At 38.7% G+C, this 13,930-nt stretch overlaps 1 protein-coding gene across 2 annotated transcripts in view; it reads right to left on the reverse strand.

The window, feature by feature from the left end:
- itpr2 (inositol 1,4,5-trisphosphate receptor, type 2) overlaps positions 1-13,930 on the reverse strand; it is a 158,928-nt gene that overhangs the window by 35,596 nt on the left and 109,402 nt on the right. For both annotated transcript variants that reach the window (XM_088645779.1, XM_088645780.1), the window contains 6 exons: positions 13,514-13,624; positions 13,075-13,170; positions 11,007-11,126; positions 6,590-6,700; positions 2,411-2,603; positions 1,814-1,939 (listed from right to left, as the gene is read on the reverse strand). In XM_088645779.1, the coding sequence (XP_088501905.1) occupies positions 1,814-1,939; positions 2,411-2,603; positions 6,590-6,700; positions 11,007-11,126; positions 13,075-13,170; positions 13,514-13,624 (757 nt within the window). The remainder of the gene's footprint in view (positions 1-1,813; positions 1,940-2,410; positions 2,604-6,589; positions 6,701-11,006; positions 11,127-13,074; positions 13,171-13,513; positions 13,625-13,930) is intronic.

The raw sequence follows: 13,930 nt of genomic DNA on the forward strand, positions 1-13,930 counted from the left end.
CAAAGTCCTTTCTTTATGCTCTAGAATTTGAACTTTTTCAATTATGATTTCAGAAAAGCTTCCTGACGTTTACGATTTCCTAAACACAAATGTATACAATACCAGAGATTATAAACATTGCAAAACAGACTTCTAACTCCTAACTGAGACTCCTTATGAAAGGCCACCTGATACTCACTGCAAAATGCAGTCACACCTTTTCTTAGAAATCAGCTATTGTGTCTAAGTATTAAAAGTCTGCATTGTACTTTATCAAATTTCAAAAATCCTACCAAAAGTGCCTCTGAATTCCAAAGAACAAAACAAAACTCTCAAGTTTAAGGGTGGAAACGGGGGATTTCAAAAAGACACCTGATTAGAAACATAAAGCAATATCTTTAATACTGAAAATGGTTACTGTTACCAGCATTCCTGAATAAACCAAACTTGATCATAATTCTACATGAAGAGTCAAAGACACTAGTTGACGACCTCAGAAGAACAACTTTTAAGCCAGGTCTGCTTGGCCCTGTTCCAAAGTGAAACTAGTGAGCAGGTGTGCCTGTGGTCACAGCGCCTGTCAGACTTCAGGACGAGACAGGGCACCTGCGAGCTGGAAGGATGGCCTCTAACCCAGAGCATGATCTCGTATGCCTCATACTTCCGCTTCTAAAATCCCTAACCCAGAGGGCCTTCAAAGCTTTAAAAGACGCAACTGTATGAGTACGTCATTTATTTTCTAGCTAATTTAAGTTAACTATTCACTAGAAGCAATGCAAAAAAGATATACCTTATAATCAATAATCAATCTATCAATCAGTCAGTCAGTCAGTCAATCAATCAATGAATGATAAACCAAGAGGTACAAGGGAGCATTTCATATTTTCTTATGGGAAATGAAATAAAACCGAATACCCTTTTCTAATCCATCAGTCCAATCAACTCTACTCCCTTATTTAAGAAAAGGAAAAGTTGTAATTTATTAAGTGGCAGTGTATCAGTTCACAACCTGTTTCGAAAACTGCAGTTACATGGTAGCTAAAAATGAGAGTTCTGATTTGAAGGGAGTGCCGCTGTTTTCTAGTGCACGTTAAAGCATTGCCAAAACGTATTTTGGCTGTGTCAGTAGAAATTGTACCGCAGGACTGTATTAAAGATCTAGTATATTTGGCTAGCCTTGAGAAAGCACAAGGACATCTGCTTGATGACAACACAGGACATGCTATATACATCTACAGGATACTCGAGTGCAATGTCTAATAAAACAGTAAGACACATGAAATCAATTTTTATTATGGTTCATACGTCCATCCATTTTCCAACCACTTCATCCAATTCAGGGTTGCAGGGGAGCCAGAGCCTACTCTGGTAAGCATTGGACCGGAAGCCAGACCATCGCAAGATGCACACACTCACACCAGGGCCTGTTTTCCCAGAAGTCTGCTAACCTACAAGTATGTCTTTTGAAAAGTGGGAGGAAACTGGAGTACCTGGAGGAAACCCAAGCGAATACAGGGAGAATGTCCAAACTCCATGCAGACAGCACCTCAGGACATGAATTGAACCTAGGGTCCCATCACTGCGAGGCTGCAATGCTAACCCACTCTTGTTCATTATTGTGTTATTCCATGCCATACTGTACCAGTGACTTCACTGAAACAACTTTACCTTTCTCCATTTTAGAAAAAAGTTATTTGGGGTGATTGTTTTGTTTAAGACAAAACTATCCTCAATTTAAGTCGAGAAGTAAATCTCAATAGTGCAGACTGTAGCAGTGAACATATGAGCACGTAGATCTTGATTTCTCAGAACTGGAGCAAAGAAAAGAACACACCTTCGTCTTCATCATCCCCAAAAGGATAAAACAGGGCAACAGCCAAGTTTACGAGCACAGCCAAGTTGAACGAAATACTACCCCACAGTGAAATGTGCCGAGAAAACCAAAACAGAGCAGGATTATCTGAAAGAAATAAAAAGAAGAAATACCAGTGATGTACTGTACTGTCGGCAGAGTGGTTAAGTTATTGAGCTCCATTTTACTTAAACACTTAAGGTTAAAAAAAGAAAGATGTTAAGAAACATCTCTAGTACATGAGAACAATGACCGGTGTTTGGGTTAAGAAATCATCTAGATATTAGGGAAAAAGTCTTTTAAATCATATTCACTGCTTACATATGCTGTTATTTCACCCTCTCATCTTATTTTTTTTGCCCAAGCCATCTCCATGATCAACACTGAGTATTCATGAACTGATTTTGAAGGAAGCAAAAACCTTCTTACTACCTTCTTTTTATGGTACTGTAAGTACATACTGAAACTTACGGTATTCATACTGAAACATATATTCACAAGCACATTGTTCTTTTAAACTTCAGCAAGAATAAGGTATTGATTTCACATATATATGGAAATATTTCTAAAAAGTCATACTTCTGATTTTTTTCTGCCATTTCATTTCATTGTAGAGATCTTCTGTCTGTTGGAAGAAGTCATTGACCTTGCTGCCTTGATCATCCCTCTCTGTAGTGTTGAAGACACGGATTTTGGATTCCTCTGTCAGATATTCACAAATATTTGGCACAGGAAACACTATCTGCTCCATCGTTCGGTCATGTCGAATAATCTGAAAGGAAACAAAAGTACCAAACACAACAAATGAGTAAACTGAAATTCCAGAAAAGAAAAAAAAACACTTGCGTAAATGTACAGCCAGGAAAGCTATGGATTGCCAAATTTAACCATGAAATGTTAAGTTTAAATGTGCAGATGAATGGAATTGCCAGTCAGACTTGATGAAGAAAGAGGTGAAACTAGGAATCAGGAGGAGAGGTATGGACAATGAAAAGGATGCGTCCTGCTTACAAACAGAAAATTCATACAATATCATTATTTTAAGTCATGAGAAAATCACCATCGCCTATTACATCAGCAGGTTAAGAAAATAAACGAATTCCAAGTTCGCATTTTAACTATAAAGCATTGTGATCCCTTCACTTTGCAAATCTTAGTTTAGCTTGTTTAAAAACCCAAATTGTAAGTCTCAAGAATACTTCTGTGTTCTACAATTAAAAATATTCAATTCTATTTGTGCTCCATTTCTGGTAAATGAAAATCAAGGTGTTATACATGTTGTGTCCAGCAAAAGGGACACAATCCGGGTGTGTATGAAGCAGACGTTACCTTTATTACATATGCATAAGGGAGTCAAAGCCGATGGAGCACCGACTCAACTCATTGATACAAAAGGATGCTTTTTATGCAAAATCACAAACCGAAAACCCACCCAGGACAGTTACAGTTCCATGCCTTATATGGCGTAAAACCAAAGGTTTCCATTATTCTAGCTTAGTAAATTATTTACACAGTAAAACTAAACAATTGTAATAAGGGAAATAAATGGTTGATCCCTCAGTTCCCCCTTAGAACACATTAACACATTTTCCAATCACGTTCTACACAAACAAATGTAACGTGCGTTCTGATGGTTTTATTGTCTTCACAATGGACTATCATCATAGATGTGGTAACCTTGGTGCACAGAGTTTTAATATGTGATATGACTAGGACAAAAATAACAAATATTACCAATCGCACCAATAAATATGGAGCCAGGGTACCACCCCATGAGCCAAACACTGACTTTAACCGTGAGCTGACGCCCCAGTCATCAAGATTATAATTGCGATACTTCTGTCCTTCACCATAGTTGTGCCGTGCTAAATATCCGTGACTTATTCCGAATTGTCAGGAACGTGAGTACAACACTCAGCTCCAATTACTGCACATGTCCCCCCTTGAGAGGCAATAAGTAGTCTAAAGCCAATCGATTCTGCATTGCGAAGGTCCTCATGATCACCAACTCGTCATTGATGGTCCTTAACCCTTCGGACGTTTCATTAGCGAGCTTTTCTAAAGACGCAGCCATATTAATGGATTCTCTAGCAAGTTTCCCAGTCCCATAACAAGGGAAAGCTATAGCAAAGAATCGTTCTACTTCAGTAATTGCTCGGGGGTGTATTTTGGAGTGATCTGGGGAGAATGGACTATGTGCCATTATCCGAGTGTGTGGTACACCGTATCTTAGATAGCAGGTCCCTGACCACTCTGCAGGAAGTCAGGGGTAGGCATTCTTCCCACATACTAGGTAGGTGCCTATACACACGGGAGTCAAAGCCGATGAAGCACTGACTCAACTCATTGATACAAAAGGACGCTTTTTACACAAAATCACAAACGGAAAACCCACCCAGAACAGTTCCAGTACAATTCCATGCCATATACTGTATGGTGTAAAGCCAAGGCTGCTAGCCTGATAAACTGCAAGAATTGGAAGAACATTTTGGGGTTCCTTTAATCATTGTTTAAGCAGATATTATGTACTTGTAAATTTTGTTAATCATTGCTCAAGCAGATATCGGTCACTCTCAGTTCTGGTCAGGCTGCCCGAGGCTGGCTTCGCCCTCACGTTCCGGGCGCGCAGCCAGCTCACGCTTAGGTTCCAGTTAGTAATTTTCCATTATTCCAGCAGGATAGTTAGTAAATTATTTACACAGTAAAAGCAAACTAGGGTAATAAGGGGAAATAAATGTTTGATCCTTCATACACAATACACAACAGCCTCTCAGCCAAACGGGTTAAAGCCAAATATCGGTATCTCAATTCTTCTCACACAAAAGCACTCCATATGAGCGTTATGTCAAATCTGCTTTGTTATTCTGGATGTCCAGACCACATTAACTCATATTAAGCCAAACCATTTCCCATCATTTCATGTTAAAAGATTTCCAGGGGTTAAACTAATACAATAGGTACTAAAGAGAATAACCCTCGTCGTCATCAGGACTGAAAGACCTGCTCTCGTCTGTAACATTTTCTACATGATCAATGAAATAGATCAACAACGCCGTTTTAATCTGACTGCCTCCATTAGTAGAAATGTTGTCCTTTCAGTTTCATTCACCCCCTTCCAATAACATCAGATTTTGCCGAATTACAAATGATGTACACACATTTTTAAAGTGAATATTTTAAATCCAAAACTTGAATGCTCAAAGTGAACCTTTAAAGTATAAGAGTCTTCTACAGAGATTCTGAGGTGTATTTAATCTGAAACCATATTAACCACTATTAAAGCAAACAGGTCATTAAACCGACCATGTGAATTATAGCGAATTCAGTGCACCTGGACTAATTTATGTTTGTCCTAGCAAATATATATACAATAAATATGCCATACGTAAAGTGTAGTTCTTGATTTTTCTTCAATTTGAGCTTTTCCTGAGATTTAACTTTTCACCCATAAAAGTGAAAGTTCCTTGTGCAGTCTGAGCATTCAAGTTCTCCTCAATGCCAGGCACTAAAATGCACAGTATCTGGTTATTCTTTTCTGGACTGATTTTTTTTTTTGTAGCATGAATGGATCTTGGAAAACAATTCTAGACAAATGTGCGAAAACAGACTGAAACTAACGTTTTATTTAGTTAAGATGAATACTTAAGTGACGTTTTTCATAATGTATAGCACTGTAGTTATCAGCAGCACAGGGAGCTTCATTTAATTTGCAAGGTGGCTGCCGTTGCTGAACAGGAATAGTGAATCACAGTACATTCTGCATGTCAAAATATATTGAGGGAAAAAAAGTAGAATATGTGTTTCTAAATAAGTCTGTATCTACAACCTCCGTACATGGAGAGATGATGTGTCTACCGTCACACTTCCTCTACAGCAGGTGTCCAATAACTCTCAGATGTCTGATGCAGAGAGGCTTGTGACTTAGGGAAACGGGACTATTGACAACCTAATTTTACCCCTGGCATTCTGGTGCCCTCTGACCAGATCAAAACTGCTTGGAGAAACACAAATCTGCTTAAGGTCCTGTAACGTAAGTGAACTAAAAGTTAAAGGCAAAGTTCCTGCTGACAGCTCATGACAGTGAGTCGGAAGAACAGGTTACACGCATGGAAGGAATGATCTCTAGAAGGTGCTACGACACTGAATATTGTGACATTTGGATTCGTCAAGACATTTCAGATAAATATCACTGACACGTGGGATAAAGTGAGTCATCATCCTGTAAAGAGTAAAGAGCTTTGGGACCCTAAATCCCCATATTAATTAATGTTAGTCCCCTAATAATTATTAATAGTCTATGTAAAAGGATTATAATTTTATAAATTGAATTATTTACACCCTAAATCAGCCAAATTTAGCCATAATTAGCCATAAGAAATAAAGAAATCCCTAGACGATGAATATGCTCTTCTATGGTTGTGCTTTTATAGAAAGGTTGTGCCTTTCTGAAGATGTTGCATACTATTCGTGTGCTGAATTGTCTATATTTCAAAGAGACAAAAACACCACACACTCAATTCCACTACACAAGAAAATCACATGTAGAGCATTAAAACAGTGTTGAGATAGTTCAGAGACATTTTACCTTTTTAACCAAACAAATCTGCTGTTATACTGTCACTTGCTGCTGCACTTCTGCTCACTACCTAATTGTACGTAGAAGAAAGTTATTGATTCCTAGAACTAGACATACAACGGGCAGGGGAGGAGGCTGAGGGTAGGGCTGTACTGACGAGGCTGGAGGGGAGAACTGCCTACCTCAATCTGTGCAGTGTGCTTTGCGTAGTATTTCAAAGGTTCGTCTCCAATGTTATCTGGATCCAATCCCGGTTTCAGACTCTGCTGTAGTATTTTATTGTGACGAGCCAGCTGTAAAAAAGTGTATTTCAAAGGTTAGTGATTGCGATCACGAAGACATCACAAACCTGTAGCCGGCTTCTCTCTGCCCACATGGCCAACCTTATTACATTGCTAACAGCTATAGGAGTCTGTAAAGTACTTAGTGGAGAAGTGTTGCAAAGGGAGTCACACCAAATAAAACTACTCATCGACTGATTGATGACGATGCAACAAACAGATCCCAGGCCGATCTTTTTAGGGAAAAATTTTGTTCCCCACCATAAGTCTTAGCATGGCAGAAACCTCTCAGCAAGAATGACACACTGTCAGTATTTCAGGCTTCAAGGGTCTTTGTGTACAAAAGGAAAATCAGAATTTAAAGACACTTTGCTCTTCAGCTTTGTATAACGCCACGAAAGATTCTTTCATGAACAAAATGGTTATGAGTATAAATGACTGTAATGTTTTTAACAAAATAGTAAGTTCTATAGTGGCACCTCTGTCAGAGAGATGTCTGAAATGTTTCTAGTAGTGTAATATTAAAATCAAACGAGATAAAAGATGAAAATAAATGGAAGTATACTTTTAAGAGAGGATATAATTGTACTGCGACAATTTGTCACAACCAACTGCCACACTCCTGACATGTGCCTGTGCCATATTTTGAAGAAAACTAGAGCATTTAGTCAACCCCAAAACCCAGTCACAGATGATGACTTCATGTCCATCTGACCAGGGAACTTTAGGATAAGGTACTGTCACAAGACATCACTTGGCATTAGAACTCCATATGCCAGTACGGGTGCCTACAAGGGACTGGAACCCTGAGGGGTTAAGGGAAATACGGCAGGGAGTTTGTAAGGCAGCCAGGTAATAATCCGAAGCCTATTAAGTGGTGCAGAAATGTGCAATAGTCATTAGGTGAGCCGATGCATTTTGCCACTTGCTGACAGGACTAAAAGCACAGTTACTCCTGACCTACTGTCTCAGAGCCGCACAAAAAACAACCTCTTCTCTGTAATCTTCATCTTCAGATATTTGCGTTTGATCTCTGATGAACAAATCTCTATTAATCTTGACATTGCCAGCACAGTTTAGAAACACATCCGGGCTGTGTGCATCTTCATGCTTTTGTCAGTTCTTAAAAAATTCACCACCATCAGAGATGCATAAGATGAGGTTGTTTTATTTGTTTTACAAGCAGGGGTTAAGGTAATCTTCTTTTAAATCCCAAGATTTTCAAAGTCTCCAGAGAAGGAGAGAATCGGCTCTTCTCCCTGTGGCCGGTTGGACAAAACCGACATCATTGTTTCTTTCCCTGAAACCTCAGCAGTTTTTCAGGGCAAGAATGAGAACAGGCAACAGCTAAATGTGGTTAGGATCTTGTCTTCCAGTTAAATAATGTGGTTATCTAAAGTGCAGTTAGTCCTTTATATTTCTTCTTTAATTTGTTTTAATAGACAAATAGGCAGAAATTTGCAAGTTACTATTGTCTTTTGTCTCATTCGACAGCTATCCTGCGCCAACTGCTGAGACAAAATGGCTGTTGGTAAAACTCATGTTAGACCTATAACGATTCAAATAATAATCAAGAGCTAGACGGACATAGTCATGGAAGATTATTACCCTATTGAAATGAGTTATTTGAAAAAACACAATTTAATGTAATATTGTGTCTGTAAGTCTTATTCTGAATGAGTTCAAGTAGGTGGCTGCGTCAGCATGCGCAGGCCGCGAAGGAACAAGTAAAAGGTTTATTCCATGCTGAAAAAGAAGACAGGAAACACAATGTCTAAGCCTTCCCCGGGTGTCGAAGGCTCCACAGCTGAAACATTGTGTTTCCTTTCTTCTCTTTTCAGCATGGAATAAACCTTTTACTTGTAATTCTGAATGAGGTACATATATACACAAACCCAACAAAGAAGTCATTGAATATTACTCAATGTACTTATCTAAATTATTTCAGCACTGATGTTCTGAAGAGGTCCAGTAGCACTACTTATGTCTCAGCCACACAGACCATTAGGAAACTAGGCACGGGTTTGAGATCAGAACAAGAGAGAAAACATTCTGCTTCACAACAGATGTAAGTAAATTCAGACCATACCGTATGTGCAAAGTGATCACCACAAAGAGTGTGCAAAGGCCTATGTCATAAGATAAACATCTTGTGGGTGTGTAAGCCGATAATACCAACATGATCTTGTTTAGCATCTACATGGCTGAATCATTTTAAGAACACCCTCTGAGAATCAGAAAGTCTCATGCTTCCTAACTCTCCAGTGCTACCCCCCGACATTCCCTCAGGAACTGTGTCCAAATTAAAAACATGGCTTCACACTTCACTGACTCCTGCTGTGGTGCTCCAGATCCTGTCATCTCTTTCTACAACAGACAGATGGGTTTCTAAACCATAATAGTGTGAGGTGTAACTTCTGTCATTGGTTCAATCCATGAAACACATTTAAGAGAACTGCTTACAGAAACTGAAAGCAAATTGAAGTTTTTGATGTCTCCAAATGCATTTCCTGTAAGCCTATTAATAACCAGAGCACCTGTCTGCAGCTAGTTAAAGTAAACCAGCTTTGCTCAGTTTGGGAAGAGTGAAAGACTCCCTGGACAATGTTAAATTTATCTTAACCTACTTCTACTAACGTCTGCCCTTCTAAACAAAATTGCATATGGTGTACCATTTCTTTTCCGTTTTACTTTAGCACAGAACGAGATAAGACCTATTAGCCAACTCAGAAAATCCAACTCGTATCCAACAGCAGAAAATCTGTCTGCTCAGCAAAATCACTATCTTCAGTGATAGTGGGTTATTATCATGCCTGGCTTTTTTCTTGATTTCCCACATGGAATATGGATGGCTCATTGACTACTTGGATAGCGCATTTCAGGAAAAATCTATCAACCCAACCCCAGCTATGGCTGCATTAGAACATAACAAATGAGAGGAAACTGTTCAATCCATCTAACTTGTCTGGTCTATAGTACAGTAGCTAGCCGATTTACGGATCTCATTCGGCTATTTGTAAAACCATGTGATCACGGTTGACCCATTGTGAAGATCTAAACGTTCTTGATGCACAATGACTTTGGCCAAACAAACACACAATCAACAATGTATCGTAACACAAAAAGGGGTTGTTCCTTCACATGGCCCAAGCATTGAAAAAGCCCTTTTTTTAGTTGTTGTTCTGTATTTGACCTTTCTCACCACAAACACTTCTTTCTATGCACGACAGAGCAGATGCTTACGAGAATGTCGAGCTCTGCTGGTAAACCAAACCACAAAAAGGGGGAGAAACAGAACTGGCAACAAAAAAAAACTTAAACAAAACCACAGCAGCCCGGCAGTGGCCGCTTATAAAAACTTTCATGTCTGAGCAGATTAAAATAACTGTCTGACACCAGGGTTTAAATTAAAAAAAGAAGAACCTGAAACTTGCAAGACCTGGCATCTCTGTAGAATAAAGGTTACATTTCACTTTAACACTATGTACATGCTCTGAAATACATTTTCTAATTAATGCTAAAAATTAAATACATCTATATCTGCAATAAAAATGACCGAAAGCTTAAAAGTGCTATTATATAGACAAAAATAGTCATCTTCAAAGATTAACTTTTAATTTCTAGTTCATGCAAGACTTTTTTTCAAATAAGAACTTGCGCTTACGTTTTGACAGAATTTTCTCTTTACAAAGTCTGGCATAGAAACCGCTTGTAGTGGAACAACCACAATAAAGTAGTTTTTGCTTTTGTAGAACAATCCTTTGTAAATGTTAATAAACGCTTCTTATCGAATGCAGCTGCGAGCAACGCGTCTGGTGAAGGTTCATATTTCAGATCAAACAGGACAAAAAGACAAATCCAAACTCAGCCAACCAGCAGAAAAAAAAAACAATTAATAAATATTTCTGGATCTAGTTATGTGACTGAGACCCATGTATGAGCCATGATGTAAAGACACAACTGACAATTGCATACTGGGTGGATAATAAATAATAGGTGATTCTTTCTGGGGTCCAGGCTTAATAATCCTCAAAAAAAACTAAAGAACAACTGAACTTCAAGTGTATCCTGTTGCGTAACAGTAATCAAATTAATGCTTCTCACATACCGGTGTTTATTATTATACAGTATGTAGTCTGGCTTTTAGCTACCCAAGTGTCAGTTTCCTATTGAGCTACTAAAGTTCAAATCAGCAGCTTTGACTTTTAAAATGAGGAACAGGGGTGGACAGAATGGAAGAAAAATGGTCATATTATGGATTATCCGATCAGAACAGGTGGGCAGGTCAAGTTTAACACAAAGTTTAACATGAGATTACCTGATGGGCCAGGATGTATATATTATGACCAACATCTTTTGGGTGGATTTTATCTCCTCCATCTTCCTTATCAGCCTCAGTGTCCAGATCTTGGCTATATGCCACTTTCATCACATCCACCTAAACACACAAACAAGGTGGAAAAATAGCCGTGAACACGGTTAATACACTGACCTCACGATAGTAAGAATGATGACAACAAAGCACTACATCAGTAAAGTACGTGCATGGCTTGATTGTGGCTACTCAGCCAAACAAACTTACAAAAGAAACATACTACTCAGGTCTAATGGAATGAGTCTTGGAATAAACATAACCCCGGACATTAAAATCACAGAATACGTGAAGGCAAATATCATGATAATTTTCAGCATAAAACCAAAAAATTGCCAAAATCAAAAACCCTTTGAAAGGTTACAAGACGATCCTGGCAGCACTGGCGCATAGATCTGATAAGCATCTGGCTCTGCAATGGTCCACCACTCTTCCTGTAGAGCTGCAGCCGGTTGGCAAAGGCTGGCCATTTGTGGTTGTTCATTGGTGGTGAACTGGTCCCACAGATATTTCAGTCACAGAGAAGAAGAAAAAACTGGCCACAGCAAGACCTTGTCATTGTCTGCTGTCCATGTCACTGAAGTTGTGTCACCGTAATGCCAGCACTGTGTGGTCTTGCATTGTCCTGCTGGAAAATCAACAGTTCCAGTCTGGCTCATGGGAATGGAAGAGACGTTGACTCAAGGACAGGGAACATCAATGCTGCGTCGAGAAAGATGGTTGCCCTCAGTCTGCGCTAAAGGTATTCCTACATTACAGGACATTCCTCTCTATAATATCAAACTTCTACCACCACTTCGGTTGACTTAAACAGTGTAACAGGTGGCAAAAGTCTCAATGTCTTCACATATTCTCTTCCATCGGTTCTGTCAAGGGCGAAACAGCATTCATAAAACTTTCACACATCACTTTCGTCACCTGCTCAGATGTTCTGTGCTCCGCAGAAGATAAAAATCTCCTCCTTCACTTTTCAGCATTACCCCTCAATGGCATTTGAGCGTGCAGATACATTTCTTGCAGACGGAGGAGCTACAGTCCTTCTGAGCATGGATGAGTGATTTCTTCCTGGAATTCCTGTGCTGTAGATGCTGTAGTCTGAAGTTTTTCAAGCCAACAGTGGCCTGTGTAACTCATTTGGTTGCTACTATCTAATTGTTTTGAGGATCTGATCCATATGTTCGTAAAAGAAGACATAGTAGCGACATTAGCAACTGGGTAGCTTGTTACACACTCTGACAGCCCTTTGTGTAAATAAATGCCTCCTGTTTCTTGGAGAACTGCGTCCTGGTCTTCTTCCGTTTCCAGTCGTGTCCTCTGGTTACTGATTGTCACTGATATTTGCGTAGTCTTGAATTTTGTCTGAATCCCTTGGAATTTTCTTTGCATCTTTTAAAGTGTTAGATACTCCTTATTTAGTGTCGTGTGCAAATGTGATCAGTTTATGTACTATACCAGAATCTACTGTAGATCAATGATATAAAATAGTAAAAGCAAATCCTAATATAGATTGCCGTGGTACACCACAGTAACATCACACTACATATCTGTACTTTCTGCTTTTTGTCCATTAATTAAACAATTCTTAATCCAAATCCAAGCAGTTACTATACTTAAATCAACCCAAGTATATTATAATGTATTTCCTAAAATTCTATTCCCACACACATGATCCTCTAGTTTAGTTCTGATTATTATTGCCATAACCTTAACTAACGTAATATGATTATTTATTATTACTAGTTTCTATAGAATGTTTGTCACTTAACATTCACTTTCATGGATGGATGCTACTTTACCAATTATCCTGTCAATGTGTACAACCCCTGAAGAACTGAACCCTACAAAATTAAGACTTACATTTGTTACTTGTTACAATTATATTCTGAGTAGACCAAGGCTTGCATTTTCACATAGTGAAGTTCCCCCTTTTAACAAAACACACACATGGTCACAAATACACACCTCCAGGAATGTTGAAACCTAATGACTCTTGGTGAACTGTGTTTTCTCTTACCAGCTCATTTGGTCTCATTTTGAACAGGATCTTTTCTGCATTTTCACTGTCATGTCTGCTTTCCATTATTGCAAGCAAAAGTTTTGAGGCATTGTTCTGAAGAGAAAGAGCAAACAGCACATAAATTCATCACCACTACAGGGCTTTCATAAAGGCTGAATGCTGAAACACACAGGAAAAAAATGTCTCTCTGCCTCCAGAAACTTGTTTCCAGATGCAAAATCCCTGAAATCTTCAGTATGCTGACAAAAATTTACTCAGAGCTATTCTGAAGTGTTTTCAATAAAAACCACAAGAATTCCACTGTAATTACTTAGAGCAATAAAGTTCAATGTAGTTTTACAGCAGGAAGGTTTAATGTAGTTTTTCAAAACACAAAACACTCCACTGGTGTTTTAATATGCGGTAGGTGTGTTAATACAAGGGATTGACAGAGTACCTTCAGCTCCAGGACCAGGTCCATACGATTTGTCTCGAGCGGATTGATTTGATTCACAATGAGGGCTATTATAATGTCAATTCCATTGGATTCATGTTTTGCAATACAGGTCTAAAGAAAAAAAAAAGAATATGCAGATTACCGCCGAGTGGAATTTCATTTGTCAAGGTGTGACGTAGACTGAAATGAACTCAAACCCAGACAAAAGATTGCAAGAGCCAAAGTGTCAAAAGTGAAAATACTTTTTTCTGGGTTTTTCGATTTCCTAGAATATTTCAAAGACTATAAAAATCCTGCTTATCAGTAAGATTGAGGGACAGACAGAAAGACTCATTTCCTGAATAAAAACAGTTTCATGTAAATACTTTTTCTCTCATATATACCAACCAACCTTCATATCACAAATTCCAAAGTAAT

Source organism: Lepisosteus platostomus, chromosome 9, assembly GCF_059453375.1.
Source record: "Lepisosteus platostomus isolate fLepPlt1 chromosome 9, fLepPlt1.hap1, whole genome shotgun sequence".
NCBI lineage: Eukaryota > Metazoa > Chordata > Actinopteri > Semionotiformes > Lepisosteidae > Lepisosteus > Lepisosteus platostomus.